This window comes from Musca autumnalis, unplaced genomic scaffold (assembly GCF_047663935.1).
Source record: "Musca autumnalis isolate F117 unplaced genomic scaffold, ASM4766393v1 scaffold_5, whole genome shotgun sequence".
Lineage (NCBI taxonomy): Eukaryota > Metazoa > Arthropoda > Insecta > Diptera > Muscidae > Musca > Musca autumnalis.
Window position 1 is genome coordinate 26104173 of NW_027412088.1, and position 18307 is coordinate 26122479.

General features: G+C 25.3%; 1 protein-coding gene across 12 annotated transcripts in view; it reads left to right on the forward strand.

Annotated features, from left to right (window-relative positions):
• Strn-Mlck (Stretchin-Mlck) overlaps positions 1-18307 on the forward strand; it is a 227162-nt gene that overhangs the window by 105295 nt on the left and 103560 nt on the right. For 9 of the 12 annotated variants that reach the window (XM_073990022.1, XM_073990020.1, XM_073990028.1 and 6 more), the window contains 5 exons: positions 88-837; positions 10163-10873; positions 10942-11114; positions 11734-11821; positions 16748-18092. In XM_073990022.1, the coding sequence (XP_073846123.1) occupies positions 88-837; positions 10163-10873; positions 10942-11114; positions 11734-11821; positions 16748-18092 (3067 nt within the window). Of the gene's footprint in view, positions 1-87; positions 838-10162; positions 10874-10941; positions 11115-11284; positions 11506-11733; positions 11822-16747; positions 18093-18307 lie in introns of those variants that run through there. The other 3 variants (XM_073990046.1, XM_073990030.1, XM_073990031.1) reach the window with 2 other exon arrangements.

Genomic DNA, 18307 nt, shown 5'->3' on the forward strand with positions numbered 1-18307 from the left:
AAAAGATAGGGAGGAGGAGGAGTATGAGGACTCCTACTGCGGAGATCATAACCTCAATCATAATTTTGTTTTGTTAATTAAATCTAGCCACCTTTGATGCCGATCGCTGTGAAATCATCTTGTCGTGTATGCTGCATGGACGGCCCAACGTCACCTGGATTCGGGACGATCACACAATTTCGAATAACCGCTATAGGGTCCTGGAAGAATTGGGTGGCATTAGCAAGCTAATTATACGCAATCCCATACCCTCAGATTGTGGTACCTTCTCATGTTTTGCCGAGACCAATGAACGCATTGAGGCCATAACCAAGGTCATCAAAATTACGGATTTGAAACAGCTAATGGCAGCGGCGGCAGCAGCAGAAGATGAAATGAATGGTTTCGGTGGTGCCAACAAACCTTATGTACAACAACAACAACCTCTAAGAGACGAGGAGGAAGATCAATACGGAGAAGGTCCGTTCTCCGGACGCAAATCATTGGGCAGAAGTATAGCATCAGGTCGTAAACCCCTTTTCAGTTCTTTGCTACACGATCGCACCATAACCGAAGGTGGCAACTTACGTTTAAGCTGCAGTGTTGTCTATGATGGCCAAACTACCATTGAATGGACCAAAAATGGCCGTGCCCTACCCAATGACACGCGCTACCACACCACATTCCATAATGGAGAAGCTATTTTGGAAATTTATGGCACCGAAGAACGTGACAGTGGTCAATATATGTGTCGTGCCTTTAATGATTATGGCGATTCGGTGTCACAAAGTAACATAAGAATCTATAAACCCTATGCGGATGCGCCACAACCAGCAACGTTTGTACAATCGATAAGAGGTATTTATGCGACAACAACAATTTCCTATAACAATTTTTTAGGTTATCAAAAAAAGAGTAAATCGAACGAAATTCAATCATACATTGCATCAGGATCGAATCGAAATCAATTCACATAGAGTACACAAACACACTCATGTTTTGTGATGTTGTAGTTGTATGTACACATGTATGAGGCAATGTCATGTTGTTTTTTCGTCCACTGTGCAATTTTATATGTGTCAAGATTTTTTTTATAATTATAACTAAATTTTTGGTGTGGCTACTAGGGAGCAGAAAAAATTAATTTTAAGAATTTATGACTGCACACACAAAACAAAAAATAATTAAATGTAAAATGTAAAATATAAACTATAAAATATTAAACATAAAACATAAAATATAAAATATAAAATATAAACTATAAAATATAAAATATAAAATATAAAATATAAAATATAAAATATAAAATATAAAATATAAAATATTTTTTTTTTTTTTTTTTTTAATTTCTCTTTATTTGCAATCTATTAAATAATATTAAGCAAATGAAATAACATTTTACAATAAAAATGACAGAAATAACTGATGATCCTATTCTTTCTTTAGAATAGGATAACTATACATATATATTCCAATATAGAGATGATAAGTGGGGGTTTAATGCCGGAATGGTAAATCTAGGACATGACATCTTTTGAGTCGTCTTACAGTATCACTTTCGTCCAGTAATGTAATTGCCAATACATTCGTGTGGTTGCTTAATCTTTCCAAATATTTGGTACTGAAGTTTTTGATTTCTGATTCTACGAAAGGAATGCCAAGATCATTGTGTATAGTTTTATTGGTAACATACCATTCAGCGCCCGTAATGCTTCGTAGGATTTTTGATTGTACTGTTTGAATCATTTTTATATTCGATTTGCTACAGGTACCCCAAAGGTGTATCCCGTAGGTCCAAATAGGCTTAATTATTGATTTATATAGCATAACCTTATTCTCCAAACTTAACTCGGATTTCGCACCAAGAAGCCAGTACATCTTTTTAAATTTCATATTTATCTGATTTTTCTTGGCTTTCAAATGCTCTTTCCATAACAATTTTCTATCCAAATGTATGCCTAAGTATTTGACGGATAAACAATGTGGTATTATCGAACCATTTAAATTAACGTCAGGACAATCTCCATGTCTGAGTGCAAAAGTAATATGAGATGATTTTTGAGTGTTAATTGTTATGTTCCAAGCAATTAACCATTCCCATAACATGTCTAACTGCCTTTGGATTATCCGTGAAGCCTCAATTTTACATTCATTAGAGTATAGAAAAGCAGTGTCGTCTGCATATGTTGCCACAGTTACCCCTTCAATACAGGGCATATCATAAGTAAATATAGTGTATAGAATAGGACCTAATACACTTCCCTGGGGTATGCCAGCGTGAATATTATAAATTCGCGACTGTTTATCATTTACTTTGACATAGAAGCTTCTTTCATGAAGATACGATTTAAAAAATATGTAGTAAGGCGCAGGAAGTATTTTCTTTAACTTATAAAGTAAGCCCAAATGCCAGACTTTGTCAAATGCTTGTTGCACGTCCAGAAATACAGCTGAGCAATACATTTTCCGCTCTAGAGCATTAGCTATAACATTTACGATTCTGTGACATTGTTCCGGAGTTCCATGTTTATGTCGAAATCCAAATTGGTGTTCCGGAATAATATTATATCTCTCCAAAATAGGCAGTAGCCTTTGTACAAATAGCCTCTCAAATATTTTAGAAAATGTAGTGAGAAGACTGATTGGCCTATATGATGAAACTCGGTTTTCTGGCTTATTTGGCTTGGGTACCATAACAATTTCAGCACATTTCCATTGTGTCGGGAAATGTTGTAAGCGCAGGATAGAGTTGAATATGAATGTGAGAAATAGCACTGCTTTCCATGGGAGAGCTTTAACGACATTGGAGTTTATTTTATCATAACCTGGCGCTTTATGATTGTTTAAATGTTTTATTTCTGTAGAAACTTCTTTTGGCGTTATGTGTGGTATGGGTTTATCCATTTGACAAGCGATATCTAAGAACTGTGAAATTTTGTCTTCATTTGAAGTTAAATTGTTTGGGCGAAAGGCATCATGCAAGTGGACAGCAAAAGCAGATGCTTTTTGTTCATTACTGCGACACCAAGTGTTATTAACATCTTTAATTGGGACATTTCGTTTAGCTGGTCGTTTCAAGTATTTGGTTGCGTTCCATAGTTTATAGTCTGCATCAGTGGAAGTAGGATTGAGTTTGCGTAGGTAGGAAGATATTTCTTCGTTTTTATAAATTCGGATTTGTTCAGAGAGATGTTTTGTTGCTGCATTCAGATTTCGTTTATCAACAGGATTTCGACTATTTTTCCAAATTCTACGCAGTCTCCTTTTGTTTGTTATTAAGTTTCTTATTTCTGCTGAAACTCTGACATAATCACCATTTGGTACATAATCATTTGGTTTTGGGGTAGACATCGAAGCAGATTCACAAATTTCCCGATTAAGCATTTCAATAGCATCGTCTAAGTCATCTCCTGTGTTAATACGTAAGTTAAGATCAATTTTGTTTTGTAATAATTGACCAAACAGCTTTAGATCAGTTTTGCCAGAAATCAATGCGGATTTTTTTGGGATTAAATGGACTGATGTTCTGTAATTTATTATTAAAGTCGAGTGGTCTGAATTTAACTCATCGTCATTTATTATATCCATTTTATTTTCTGGTATTCCACTGTACACAACAAAATCCAATAAATCGGGTATTTTATTTGGATCAGAAGGCCAGTATGTGGGTCTGCCACCGGAAATATAAAATATAAAATATAAAATATAAAATATAAAATATAAAATATAAAATATAAAATATAAAATATAAAATATAAAATATAAAATATAAAATATAAAATATAAAATATAAAATATAAAATATAAAATATAAAATATAAAATATAAAATATAAAATATAAAATATAAAATATAAAATATAAAATATAAAATATAAAATATAAAATATAAAATATAAAATATAAAATATAAAATATAAAATATAAAATATAAAATATAAAATATAAAATATAAAATATAAAATATAAAATATAAAATATAAAATATAAAATATAAAATATAAAATATAAAATATAAAATATAAAATATAAAATATAAAATATAAAATATAAAATATAAAATATAAAATATAAAATATAAAATATAAAATATAAAATATAAAATATAAAATATAAAATATAAAATATAAAATATAAAATATAAAATATAAAATATAAAATATAAAATATAAAATATAAAATATAAAATATAAAATATAAAATATAAAATATAAAATATAAAATATAAAATATAAAATATAAAATATAAAATATAAAATATAAAATATAAAATATAAAATATAAAATATAAAATATAAAATATAAAATATAAAATATAAAATATAAAATATAAAATATAAAATATAAAATATAAAATATAAAATATAAAATATAAAATATAAAATATAAAATATAAAATATAAAATATAAAATATAAAATATAAAATATAAAATATAAAATATAAAATATAAAATATAAAATATAAAATATAAAATATAAAATATAAAATATAAAATATAAAATATAAAATATAAAATATAAAATATAAAATATAAAATATAAAATATAAAATATAAAATATAAAATATAAAATATAAAATATAAAATATAAAATATAAAATATAAAATATAAAATATAAAATATAAAATATAAAATATAAAATATAAAATATAAAATATAAAATATAAAATATAAAATATAAAATATAAAATATAAAATATAAAATATAAAATATAAAATATAAAATATAAAATATAAAATATAAAATATAAAATATAAAATATAAAATATAAAATATAAAATATAAAATATAAAATATAAAATATAAAATATAAAATATAAAATATAAAATATAAAATATAAAATATAAAATATAAAATATAAAATATAAAATATAAAATATAAAATATAAAATATAAAATATAAAATATAAAATATAAAATATAAAATATAAAATATAAAATATAAAATATAAAATATAAAATATAAAATATAAAATATAAAATATAAAATATAAAATATAAAATATAAAATATAAAATATAAAATATAAAATATAAAATATAAAATATAAAATATAAAATATAAAATATAAAATATAAAATATAAAATATAAAATATAAAATATAAAATATAAAATATAAAATATAAAATATAAAATATAAAATATAAAATATAAAATATAAAATATAAAATATAAAATATAAAATATAAAATATAAAATATAAAATATAAAATATAAAATATAAAATATAAAATATAAAATATAAAATATAAAATATAAAATATAAAATATAAAATATAAAATATAAAATATAAAATATAAAATATAAAATATAAAATATAAAATATAAAATATAAAATATAAAATATAAAATATAAAATATAAAATATAAAATATAAAATATAAAATATAAAATATAAAATATAAAATATAAAATATAAAATATAAAATATAAAATATAAAATATAAAATATAAAATATAAAATATAAAATATAAAATATAAAATATAAAATATAAAATATAAAATATAAAATATAAAATATAAAATATAAAATATAAAATATAAAATATAAAATATAAAATATAAAATATAAAATATAAAATATAAAATATAAAATATAAAATATAAAATATAAAATATAAAATATAAAATATAAAATATAAAATATAAAATATAAAATATAAAATATAAAATATAAAATATAAAATATAAAATATAAAATATAAAATATAAAATATAAAATATAAAATATAAAATATAAAATATAAAATATAAAATATAAAATATAAAATATAAAATATAAAATATAAAATATAAAATATAAAATATAAAATATAAAATATAAAATATAAAATATAAAATATAAAATATAAAATATAAAATATAAAATATAAAATATAAAATATAAAATATAAAATATAAAATATAAAATATAAAATATAAAATATAAAATATAAAATATAAAATATAAAATATAAAATATAAAATATAAAATATAAAATATAAAATATAAAATATAAAATATAAAATATAAAATATAAAATATAAAATATAAAATATAAAATATAAAATATAAAATATAAAATATAAAATATAAAATATAAAATATAAAATATAAAATATAAAATATAAAATATAAAATATAAAATATAAAATATAAAATATAAAATATAAAATATAAAATATAAAATATAAAATATAAAATATAAAATATAAAATATAAAATATAAAATATAAAATATAAAATATAAAATATAAAATATAAAATATAAAATATAAAATATAAAATATAAAATATAAAATATAAAATATAAAATATAAAATATAAAATATAAAATATAAAATATAAAATATAAAATATAAAATATAAAATATAAAATATAAAATATAAAATATAAAATATAAAATATAAAATATAAAATATAAAATATAAAATATAAAATATAAAATATAAAATATAAAATATAAAATATAAAATATAAAATATAAAATATAAAATATAAAATATAAAATATAAAATATAAAATATAAAATATAAAATATAAAATATAAAATATAAAATATAAAATATAAAATATAAAATATAAAATATAAAATATAAAATATAAAATATAAAATATAAAATATAAAATATAAAATATAAAATATAAAATATAAAATATAAAATATAAAATATAAAATATAAAATATAAAATATAAAATATAAAATATAAAATATAAAATATAAAATATAAAATATAAAATATAAAATATAAAATATAAAATATAAAATATAAAATATAAAATATAAAATATAAAATATAAAATATAAAATATAAAATATAAAATATAAAATATAAAATATAAAATATAAAATATAAAATATAAAATATAAAATATAAAATATAAAATATAAAATATAAAATATAAAATATAAAATATAAAATATAAAATATAAAATATAAAATATAAAATATAAAATATAAAATATAAAATATAAAATATAAAATATAAAATATAAAATATAAAATATAAAATATAAAATATAAAATATAAAATATAAAATATAAAATATAAAATATAAAATATAAAATATAAAATATAAAATATAAAATATAAAATATAAAATATAAAATATAAAATATAAAATATAAAATATAAAATATAAAATATAAAATATAAAATATAAAATATAAAATATAAAATATAAAATATAAAATATAAAATATAAAATATAAAATATAAAATATAAAATATAAAATATAAAATATAAAATATAAAATATAAAATATAAAATATAAAATATAAAATATAAAATATAAAATATAAAATATAAAATATAAAATATAAAATATAAAATATAAAATATAAAATATAAAATATAAAATATAAAATATAAAATATAAAATATAAAATATAAAATATAAAATATAAAATATAAAATATAAAATATAAAATATAAAATATAAAATATAAAATATAAAATATAAAATATAAAATATAAAATATAAAATATAAAATATAAAATATAAAATATAAAATATAAAATATAAAATATAAAATATAAAATATAAAATATAAAATATAAAATATAAAATATAAAATATAAAATATAAAATATAAAATATAAAATATAAAATATAAAATATAAAATATAAAATATAAAATATAAAATATAAAATATAAAATATAAAATATAAAATATAAAATATAAAATATAAAATATAAAATATAAAATATAAAATATAAAATATAAAATATAAAATATAAAATATAAAATATAAAATATAAAATATAAAATATAAAATATAAAATATAAAATATAAAATATAAAATATAAAATATAAAATATAAAATATAAAATATAAAATATAAAATATAAAATATAAAATATAAAATATAAAATATAAAATATAAAATATAAAATATAAAATATAAAATATAAAATATAAAATATAAAATATAAAATATAAAATATAAAATATAAAATATAAAATATAAAATATAAAATATAAAATATAAAATATAAAATATAAAATATAAAATATAAAATATAAAATATAAAATATAAAATATAAAATATAAAATATAAAATATAAAATATAAAATATAAAATATAAAATATAAAATATAAAATATAAAATATAAAATATAAAATATAAAATATAAAATATAAAATATAAAATATAAAATATAAAATATAAAATATAAAATATAAAATATAAAATATAAAATATAAAATATAAAATATAAAATATAAAATATAAAATATAAAATATAAAATATAAAATATAAAATATAAAATATAAAATATAAAATATAAAATATAAAATATAAAATATAAAATATAAAATATAAAATATAAAATATAAAATATAAAATATAAAATATAAAATATAAAATATAAAATATAAAATATAAAATATAAAATATAAAATATAAAATATAAAATATAAAATATAAAATATAAAATATAAAATATAAAATATAAAATATAAAATATAAAATATAAAATATAAAATATAAAATATAAAATATAAAATATAAAATATAAAATATAAAATATAAAATATAAAATATAAAATATAAAATATAAAATATAAAATATAAAATATAAAATATAAAATATAAAATATAAAATATAAAATATAAAATATAAAATATAAAATATAAAATATAAAATATAAAATATAAAATATAAAATATAAAATATAAAATATAAAATATAAAATATAAAATATAAAATATAAAATATAAAATATAAAATATAAAATATAAAATATAAAATATAAAATATAAAATATAAAATATAAAATATAAAATATAAAATATAAAATATAAAATATAAAATATAAAATATAAAATATAAAATATAAAATATAAAATATAAAATATAAAATATAAAATATAAAATATAAAATATAAAATATAAAATATAAAATATAAAATATAAAATATAAAATATAAAATATAAAATATAAAATATAAAATATAAAATATAAAATATAAAATATAAAATATAAAATATAAAATATAAAATATAAAATATAAAATATAAAATATAAAATATAAAATATAAAATATAAAATATAAAATATAAAATATAAAATATAAAATATAAAATATAAAATATAAAATATAAAATATAAAATATAAAATATAAAATATAAAATATAAAATATAAAATATAAAATATAAAATATAAAATATAAAATATAAAATATAAAATATAAAATATAAAATATAAAATATAAAATATAAAATATAAAATATAAAATATAAAATATAAAATATAAAATATAAAATATAAAATATAAAATATAAAATATAAAATATAAAATATAAAATATAAAATATAAAATATAAAATATAAAATATAAAATATAAAATATAAAATATAAAATATAAAATATAAAATATAAAATATAAAATATAAAATATAAAATATAAAATATAAAATATAAAATATAAAATATAAAATATAAAATATAAAATATAAAATATAAAATATAAAATATAAAATATAAAATATAAAATATAAAATATAAAATATAAAATATAAAATATAAAATATAAAATATAAAATATAAAATATAAAATATAAAATATAAAATATAAAATATAAAATATAAAATATAAAATATAAAATATAAAATATAAAATATAAAATATAAAATATAAAATATAAAATATAAAATATAAAATATAAAATATAAAATATAAAATATAAAATATAAAATATAAAATATAAAATATAAAATATAAAATATAAAATATAAAATATAAAATATAAAATATAAAATATAAAATATAAAATATAAAATATAAAATATAAAATATAAAATATAAAATATAAAATATAAAATATAAAATATAAAATATAAAATATAAAATATAAAATATAAAATATAAAATATAAAATATAAAATATAAAATATAAAATATAAAATATAAAATATAAAATATAAAATATAAAATATAAAATATAAAATATAAAATATAAAATATAAAATATAAAATATAAAATATAAAATATAAAATATAAAATATAAAAGCTCGATTAAAAAAATTAAAAAAGTAATACTAAAAATTATCTTCGCCTAAGAAGGCAAAATTTTCCCATCTTAGCCACACCAAAAAAATCGGTTCGGAATCTCAAATTATATCTATAGCTAATAATGTTCTTTCTTTAATTCCCCTCCCTGTCATCACCATGCAGACACTTATTCTCTGACAGAAAATGAGTTGGTTTTGGAGTGCCGCGTACGTGGTAAACCACGTCCCGAGGTGCAATGGCTGAAGGGTACCGAAATCTTAATACCCGGTGAGAAATATACCCAAATCGATTCCGAAGATGGCTATTCAAAATTGATTATACACAATCCAACGGAAAAGGATGGTGGTCTCTATGGTTGCTTGGGACGCAATGAAGCCGCCGAAGTTAAGATAACCCATCAAGTCGACTTTAGAGGACGTGAAAAGTACGCATTGGAACAGACATTAGGTTTCTATCATCGTGATCCGAACAAGCCACATTTGGTTACACCTCTGGGTAATCAAGTGGTGTGCGGTGGTGGTACCATTGCCATAACGGCTGAATTTATGCAAACAGCATCACCCATTGAGGTGCAATGGTTCCGTAAACGTGAACCCTTGGCCGGTCAACCGGGTGTTAAGACATTCTACGAACGTGGTGCTTATACACTGGCCATTATGAATGCCGGTCCCGAACATGAGGGTAGCTATACATGCCGAGCTAAAAATGCCTACGGTCACATTGAATCACATGCCACCGTTGATGTGGCAATTGGTGTAGAGAAGACGGAAAGACCACCGTTGTTCTTGTCAAGACCTGAGACGGAGATGAAGATTGCTGTGGGTGATCCCTTCTCGCTGTCGTTTAGAATTGCTGGAGATCCAAAACCAAAGTGTAAGTTGTAATTCAAGAGGGGGCCACATGTTTAAGGGAGTAATAATATCTTTTGTTGTTTTTTTCAGTGACCTTCTTGAAGGGCACCAAAGACATCACCAAATCCGAACGTGTTAGCAAAGAAGTTTCCGATGATTACACCCGTTTCACTGTACAAAAAGCACAAATCGCCGATTCGGGCACCTACTTTGTGGTAGCCCGCAACAACAATGGCACAGACAGAATATTTGTAACAGTTGAGGTAAGTTGAGGAAGTCAAGGAGCAGAGTGTTGTAGAAAAAAAAGTGTCACAAGTGTATACTTAGTGGTGTCCCCTTTTGGTAAATGTGCTTTGTCCTGAATGTCATTTGAAGAACCTATCAAATGAATAAAATTTTGGTTATTTTGCTTCTCTCTTTCCTTTTTTTATAGATTAAGACACCCAAAAAGAAAGAATAAGCCCTGTGCTGCTTCAATTCTAATTTGCTTTAGTTGTGGTCCCATAACAAATAAAAAATCTATGCGTAGCTTATATTAATCAGACCCTGAACTTGCCATCATTACATTATAATTTTATCTCCGCTTTGATTTAAAGTTTTATTTATTTTATTTTCTAATTTTCATTAAACTATATTTCTTATACAATAACATAATAATTGAAATTTAATTATTAATTAATTACTTACACAATACATATAAACATATATAGTTATTTATATATAAACGAGAAAAAAACAAGAGAAAAATAATATTTTTATTATTATTGTTGTTAAAACAAAAATAATCACGAATTCTATTTACCATCCTCCCCCCATCTACTTTTGCACCTGTACTATCAAAAATTACAACAACAACTACAACGTCTACTACAACAATTGTAGGTCATGCCTAGAGCCCGTTCTGAAACTCCATCAGCGCCTCGCTGGGGCTTGCCATTAGAGAGTTATCCCGATGTTTCATATTTCAAAGGTAAGTTTTAAAGAAAATTGTTTGTTGTTGTTTTTACAAACTGTTGTTGTGAAATGTAAATTTGTAATGGTGAGTGTGTGTGTGTATTTTATAATACATCCCAGCAAAATAATCATTACAAAACCTCATGTTAACCCATTATTTTAAAAAGGGCATGTCGCTCGATATAAGCATTTACTTTTTGGCCACTTAAATAAGTAGTTACTTATTTAACTACTTATTTATGTGGCCAAAAAATAACTATTTATTTCGAAATTGTCGTTAAAATGGGTAAGTTGTGGGTTTTGTAATAAGTGTGCATCGACAAGGTGAGAAACAATATGAATTTGACCACAACTCCTTCCAAAGTAAGCCGTTAAATATTTTCCACGAGTGTTCCACTATATGTAGGTGAAGTTGTGCCAGAAAGGTTATGATCAAAAAATTTCCCCTTCGATCTGAGGAGGAGACTAGCCAACGCAATCGTTGCATCTCGATACGTTTAACTATATTCATGTCTTTGTATAGCTTATATAGCTCGTGGTTCATACGACGTCGATATTCACCGTCAACGCAAATCGGCCCGTAGATCTTTCGAAGAATTTTCCTCTCAAACATACCAAGCACTGCCTTATCTGCTTGCGCAAGTACCCATGCTTCGGAGCCATACATTAGCACGGGTAGTATCAGCATTTTGTATCGTGTTATTTTTGTTGGACGAGTTGTGGGTTTGTTTTTGAAGTGCTTACTTAAGCCAAAGTAGCATCTGTTGGCCAATACAATTATTCTTTTTATTTCACAACTGATGTCGTTTGTTTTGTTTACGGCGGTGCCGAGGTATACGAAGTCTTTTACTACCTCAAAATTATAGGAACCACCTTCCACAGTTGGTCCGAGCTCTACCATCAATTTGGTCTTTTCGCCGTTTACAGCCAGACCCACTTTCGCAGATTCTGCTTCGACCTTCCTAAAGGTATCAGTTACCTCCTTTACTGATCAGCATAGGCAAGTAACATGTGGCTATTGGTGTAAATTGTGCCATTTCTTTTGACATTTGCATCTCGTATTACCTTTTCGAGCAAAATGTTGAAAAGATCACACGAAAGGCTGTCTCCTTGTCTGAAACCTCTTTTGGTACAAAATTCTTCGGAGAGGTTCTTTCCAATTTTAACTGAGGACCTAGTATCAGTTAAAGTCAACTTACAATGTCGGATGAGCTTTGCGGGGATACCAAATTCAGACATTGCGTGGAATACCCTTGATCGGAGGGGACTGTCGAAGGCTGCTTTATAATCGACAAAGAGGTGGTAGGTGTCGATCTGCATCTCTTGGGTCTTCTCTAGGATTTGCCGCAGGGTAAATATCTGGTCAATGGTGGACTTGCCAGGTCTAAAGCCACATTGGTATGGTCCAATTATTTCGTTGACCATTGGCTTTAGTCGTTCGCACAATACCCTGACACTATCTTATAGACAATAGGGAGAAGACTTATGCCCCTATAGTTTGAGCATACAGTCTTATCTCCTTTCTTGTGGACGGGACATAGGATGCTCAGGTTCCAATCGTCGGGTACGCGTTCTTCCTGCCAGATGGTGCTAACTAGCTGATGCATATACCTTATCAGCGCGTCGCCTCCGGTTTTAAACAGCTCGGCTGGTAAGCCATCGGCTCCTGCTGCTTTATTATTCTTCAGCCGGTTGATTGCTGTTTTTACCTCATCTTGGCCGGGCGGTATACATTCTATACCATCTTCTGGGATTGGATCTGTGGTATCATCATCATATCATACTATTGGATACCAGCAGATTGGGAAAATGTTCCTTCCATATCCTGAGCACGCTCTCTGTATATGTTACCAGATTACCTTGCTGGTCTCTACAAGAGGATGTGCCTGTGCCAAAGCCATCTGTTTGATGTTTCCTGGGTAGAATTTTCGGACTTCATTCTGGCTCCTGTACATCTCGATTTTTTCACACTCCCGCTTTTCCATTTCTCTCTTTTTCTTGCGGAAAAGACGTTTCTCTTTTCTCCCGATATCTCTCTTGTGCGCTACGCGTTGCTAATGATTGTAAAGTTGCTCTATATGCCGCATTTTTCTCTTCGGTAGTAGCACGACACTCCTGGTCATACCATGAATTCCTTTGTGGAGGTCTCTGGAAACCAAGTATGGATTTTGCGGCTGTTTGCATGGAGTGGGCAATATTTTGCCATTGTGTTGTTATGTTAACGGGACAAGGAGTGCTCTCATTAAGCAATTGGGCTAGTTGAGTGGAATATGCTGTGGCTATCTGTTGTGTTTGCAGCCTATCTATGTCCAATTTCCGCGTTGTGTCTGTTCGTGCTTTATTTGCAACATTTAGACGGGTACGTACCTTTGCTGCAACAAGGTAGTGGTCTGAATCAATGTTTGTGCCTCGGATCGATCGATCGTACATCCAACACGCTCGATGAATGTCTTCCATCTATCACAACATGATCAATTTGATTACTTGTTCTTTGATCTGGAGACAGCCAGGTGCCCTTATGAATATCGAGATGATTAAATCTGGTACTGCTAACTACCATGTTTTTTGCAGCTGCAAAGTCTATCAGCCTCATACCATTGTCAGATGTTTCACTGTGGAGACTGAATTTCCCGTTCCAATCTTGGCATTAAAATCGCCTAGAATGATTTTAATGTCATAGGCAGGGCAACGGTCATATGCTTCTTCTAAGCGCTCGTAAAATATATCTTTGGTCTGTTCGTCCTTTTCTTCAGTGGGAGCATGAACGCAAATAAAGATGATGTTGAAGAATTTAGCTTTTATTCGAATTGCAGCAAGTCTTTCATTCACTGGGGTGAAGCTGGATACCAGATGTTTTAGCCTCCGAGTAAATACGAATCCGCAACAAAACTTATGCTTTACGTCATGGCAGCTATAATACAGTGCGTCACCTTTAGGTGTTGTTGTGACGCCTTTTCCAATCCATCGTATTTCCGGTAAGACAGTAATATCGGCCTTGTACTTTTCAAGTACGTCTGCCAATGCGAAGACTGCAACTTCTCTATAAAGAGTGCGAACATTCCAGGTGCAGATTCGCAAATCATGGTCCTTAAAACGTTTGCGGGGTTCGTCAACTTTAGAGGGGGTTGTTTTTCTTTTCTTTCGTTTTTTCATAGTACACTGTTTTTTCTAGGGGAGGGTTACTAACCGACGCCCAAACCCAAGTTTTTAAAGTTGTTATGGGTGAACGCGCGGCACATGTTAGCTCACTACCTTTAACGGGTGTTAAAGGCAGTTCCCCAGGTAACACGACGGGGAGGTCAGTGTCCACTTGAGATGAAAGAGGGACCAAGATAAATCCTGGGCTTTGCCATGTTAAAACCGGTCAGGACCGTTCCTTGGTATCTTCCATCCCCTACGTCACTGTGAGATATTCTTGCTCAGTAAGCAGCAACATAACTCCTATCGCAGTAGTTCTGTAGGAGCCTATGACCAGAACAGCTTCGGAACTGTTGCCTACATCCATTACATCTGACCGATTTTGTCATGTGGTGGATGCGGATTTGGTATTTTGTGGACATTTTAGACGTTTTCTTGAAAAAAGAGAACAAAAACTTCTTTCTAATAACCCGCATGAGGGTAATTGTATTAGTAAAAATGTTTCTCTATTGTTGTCAGTAATATTGCCTGGATGGCAACGTGGTGCTACCCGTCATAAAAAGGAACGATATTGCTTTTGGTGAGAAACAGTTCAGATTTGGATATAGCTCCCATGTACATATGTTCGCCAGATTTGAGGTATTTGCTGCACCAAAACACGCAATTTCTGTCCAATTTTGATACAATTGGGAAAATGTCACCGAATTTGGACTAGAAATAAGCTTGCGAAATAATATTGGTATTTGTTCAAAATTGCCCGCAAACATATCCTTCAGCGTAACCCTTTGAGATTTATGTATTTGACGCACCGAATTGGTTTAAAATAAAAATTCGTAAAATTATATTGGTGGTGTATAGTCTGTCTCGTCCGACTGTGATCCTTTCCCAACTGGTTTTGTGTTGTGCATTGAATCTTCGCTTCTTGAGAACCCAAAAATTAAAAAACTAATCTTTAAACAAGTTATTATTCGTTAAACGTGTTCCGTGTCTTGGTTCATGTCGTTGAGTTGTCCTGGTGATGTCATCAATGTGTGTTATTACCCAAACTAGATGAGTTCCCCATTCACTCATTTTCTATTTTCTCAAATTCTCTTCTCTTTCAGATACAACAAAAATTTATATACTAATATTTTCCAAAAAAAAAAAACGAAAGAAAGAAAACCAAAAAACAAACGATAAAAATAAAGTCATCTGCAAAAGACTATTAACAAAAAACAAAAAAAAAAAACAAAAAGCTCCAAAGCTCAACAAGTTTAACCTTGGATTATTAAGCTGTCTCGAGAGAGACGCACAGCAAAGTAAAGCAACAACATTTGTATTTATTTTTTTATTTGATTTTTCATGGTCATTTTTGTTGTTAGAATTTTAGTTTAGAAAACAAAAATTGTTTTTCCTAGCTCACGATTATTGTATTATGAAGAGAACGTGATTTAAACTTTATTTCATTTTTTCCCATATACTTTTTAATTTATTTTCCAAAAAACGTATTTCCAAAATGGATTATATCACTCTAATCCAGGTTTACATTTACGTATTGTTGCATAAAAGCAACAAAAACAAAAAATTACACACACACTTGTACACCAATAGAGATACAAAAACTCACACGCACACAACAGATAATAAATATACTTAAAAAAGAAAAAGAAAGAAAAACTAAAATAAAAAAATGTTTCTCCGGGGAAAAAGAAAGAAAAAACAACAACAATGTAGTTTTATTTATTTCAATTTGTTGTTATATTTGTTTGTTTCATATTCATTCATTCACATTCTTCTTCCTTGACCTTTTTTCTCCCTGCCTTAGATCCACCGGCTGCCATTACCACCGAACCATTGCTGGTTGATTCTGGGCCCACCCACATTTCCTTGTCTTGGGGCAAACCCCCCTATTACAACAATTCGGCTCCTGTCATTGCCTACAAAGTTGAGGCCTGGATTGTGGGCCATGAGGGTGGTGCCATATGGAAAGAGATGGGTCTGACACCCATCAACTCCTTTGATGCCTTTAATCTCAAACCCAATGTGGAGTATCATTTCCGTGTTACACCCAAAAATCGTTATGGCTGGGGCCCTTCGGTCCAAACCTCGAAGCCATTGCAGGTGGGAGGTGTGGAATGTTTGCCAGAATTTACCATGATCCTGCCGGGCCAAGTTAAGGCTCTGCTACACAGAGAATTCGTTTTGGAATGTGTGGTACGTGGTAGTCCCCGTCCCGACATTGTTTGGTACAAGGACGGGCTACGCATCAGCAATGCGCTTGATAATGAACGTTTGAAGACCCGCAAAATCGGCTCCACCTGTAGCCTGACCATAAAACAGGTGCTTGAATCTGATGCTGGTCGTTATACCTGTGAAGCCACCAATTCCAAGGGTCGTGTCTCCACATTTGCCCGCCTCCAAGTGGTTTCCGATGAAAGAGTATTCGAGGCAGATAATCGACTCAAAGAAATTGTGCGCAGCGACAACATTTCCTCCAAGGGAGACTCATTGCCCATCTTCACCATGCGTCTTCGAGATCGTCGTGTTCAAGTTACCTATCCAGTACGCCTTACCTGCCAAGTGGTTGGTTATCCTCAGCCCGAAATTTCCTGGTACAAAGATGATCAACTAATCGAATGTAGCCGCCAAAGTATCATTTCCCAGGACAATCAATTCTATACTTTGGAATTGGCAAGTACCTCGCTGAATGACAGTGGCATCTATACCTGTACCGCCAAAAATGAATTGGGATCTGTGTCATGTCACTGCTCCTTGGTTGTGGACAAAGGCATTCGTGCCTATATTACACCCGAATTCTATATGCCTTTGGATCCTTTGTATATTGTCCAGGAGGGACAAGAAATACGTCTCACCGCCAAAGTGGAAGCATATCCTGCTGTTGGTGTCTCCTGGCATCGTAATGGCATTAAATTAAGACCCAGTCGTCGTTTACAGGCCACCTTGGATTCTACAGGTTTTGTCGAATTGATTATATCCGATGCCAAGCTACATGATTCGGGAGTTTATACCTGCGTGGCGTCGAATGCTGTCGGTAAGGCGGAGACAATGTGTCGTGTTGCCATAGAACCGCTGGAAGATTTAGATGCTGGACGTGATTCCCAGGCTTTGGCTCGCACCATACCCACAATAAGAACAAGTGATGATTTGCCGTAAGTAGAAAATTAAATTTTTAAATATTTTTCCTAAGAATTTTTACATAAAAATCAGTTGTAGGAAAGTGGGAAAACGAGTGAATATTTAAGGTACAGTAAGACAGGAGTTCATATAGAGTAGGGTGTCCCAAAAAATTAAAATCAAAAATTAATTGTGTGTAATGTTGTCGCATTTCTTGTCCAATCTGAACTGGCAGCGTTATTTATGTACG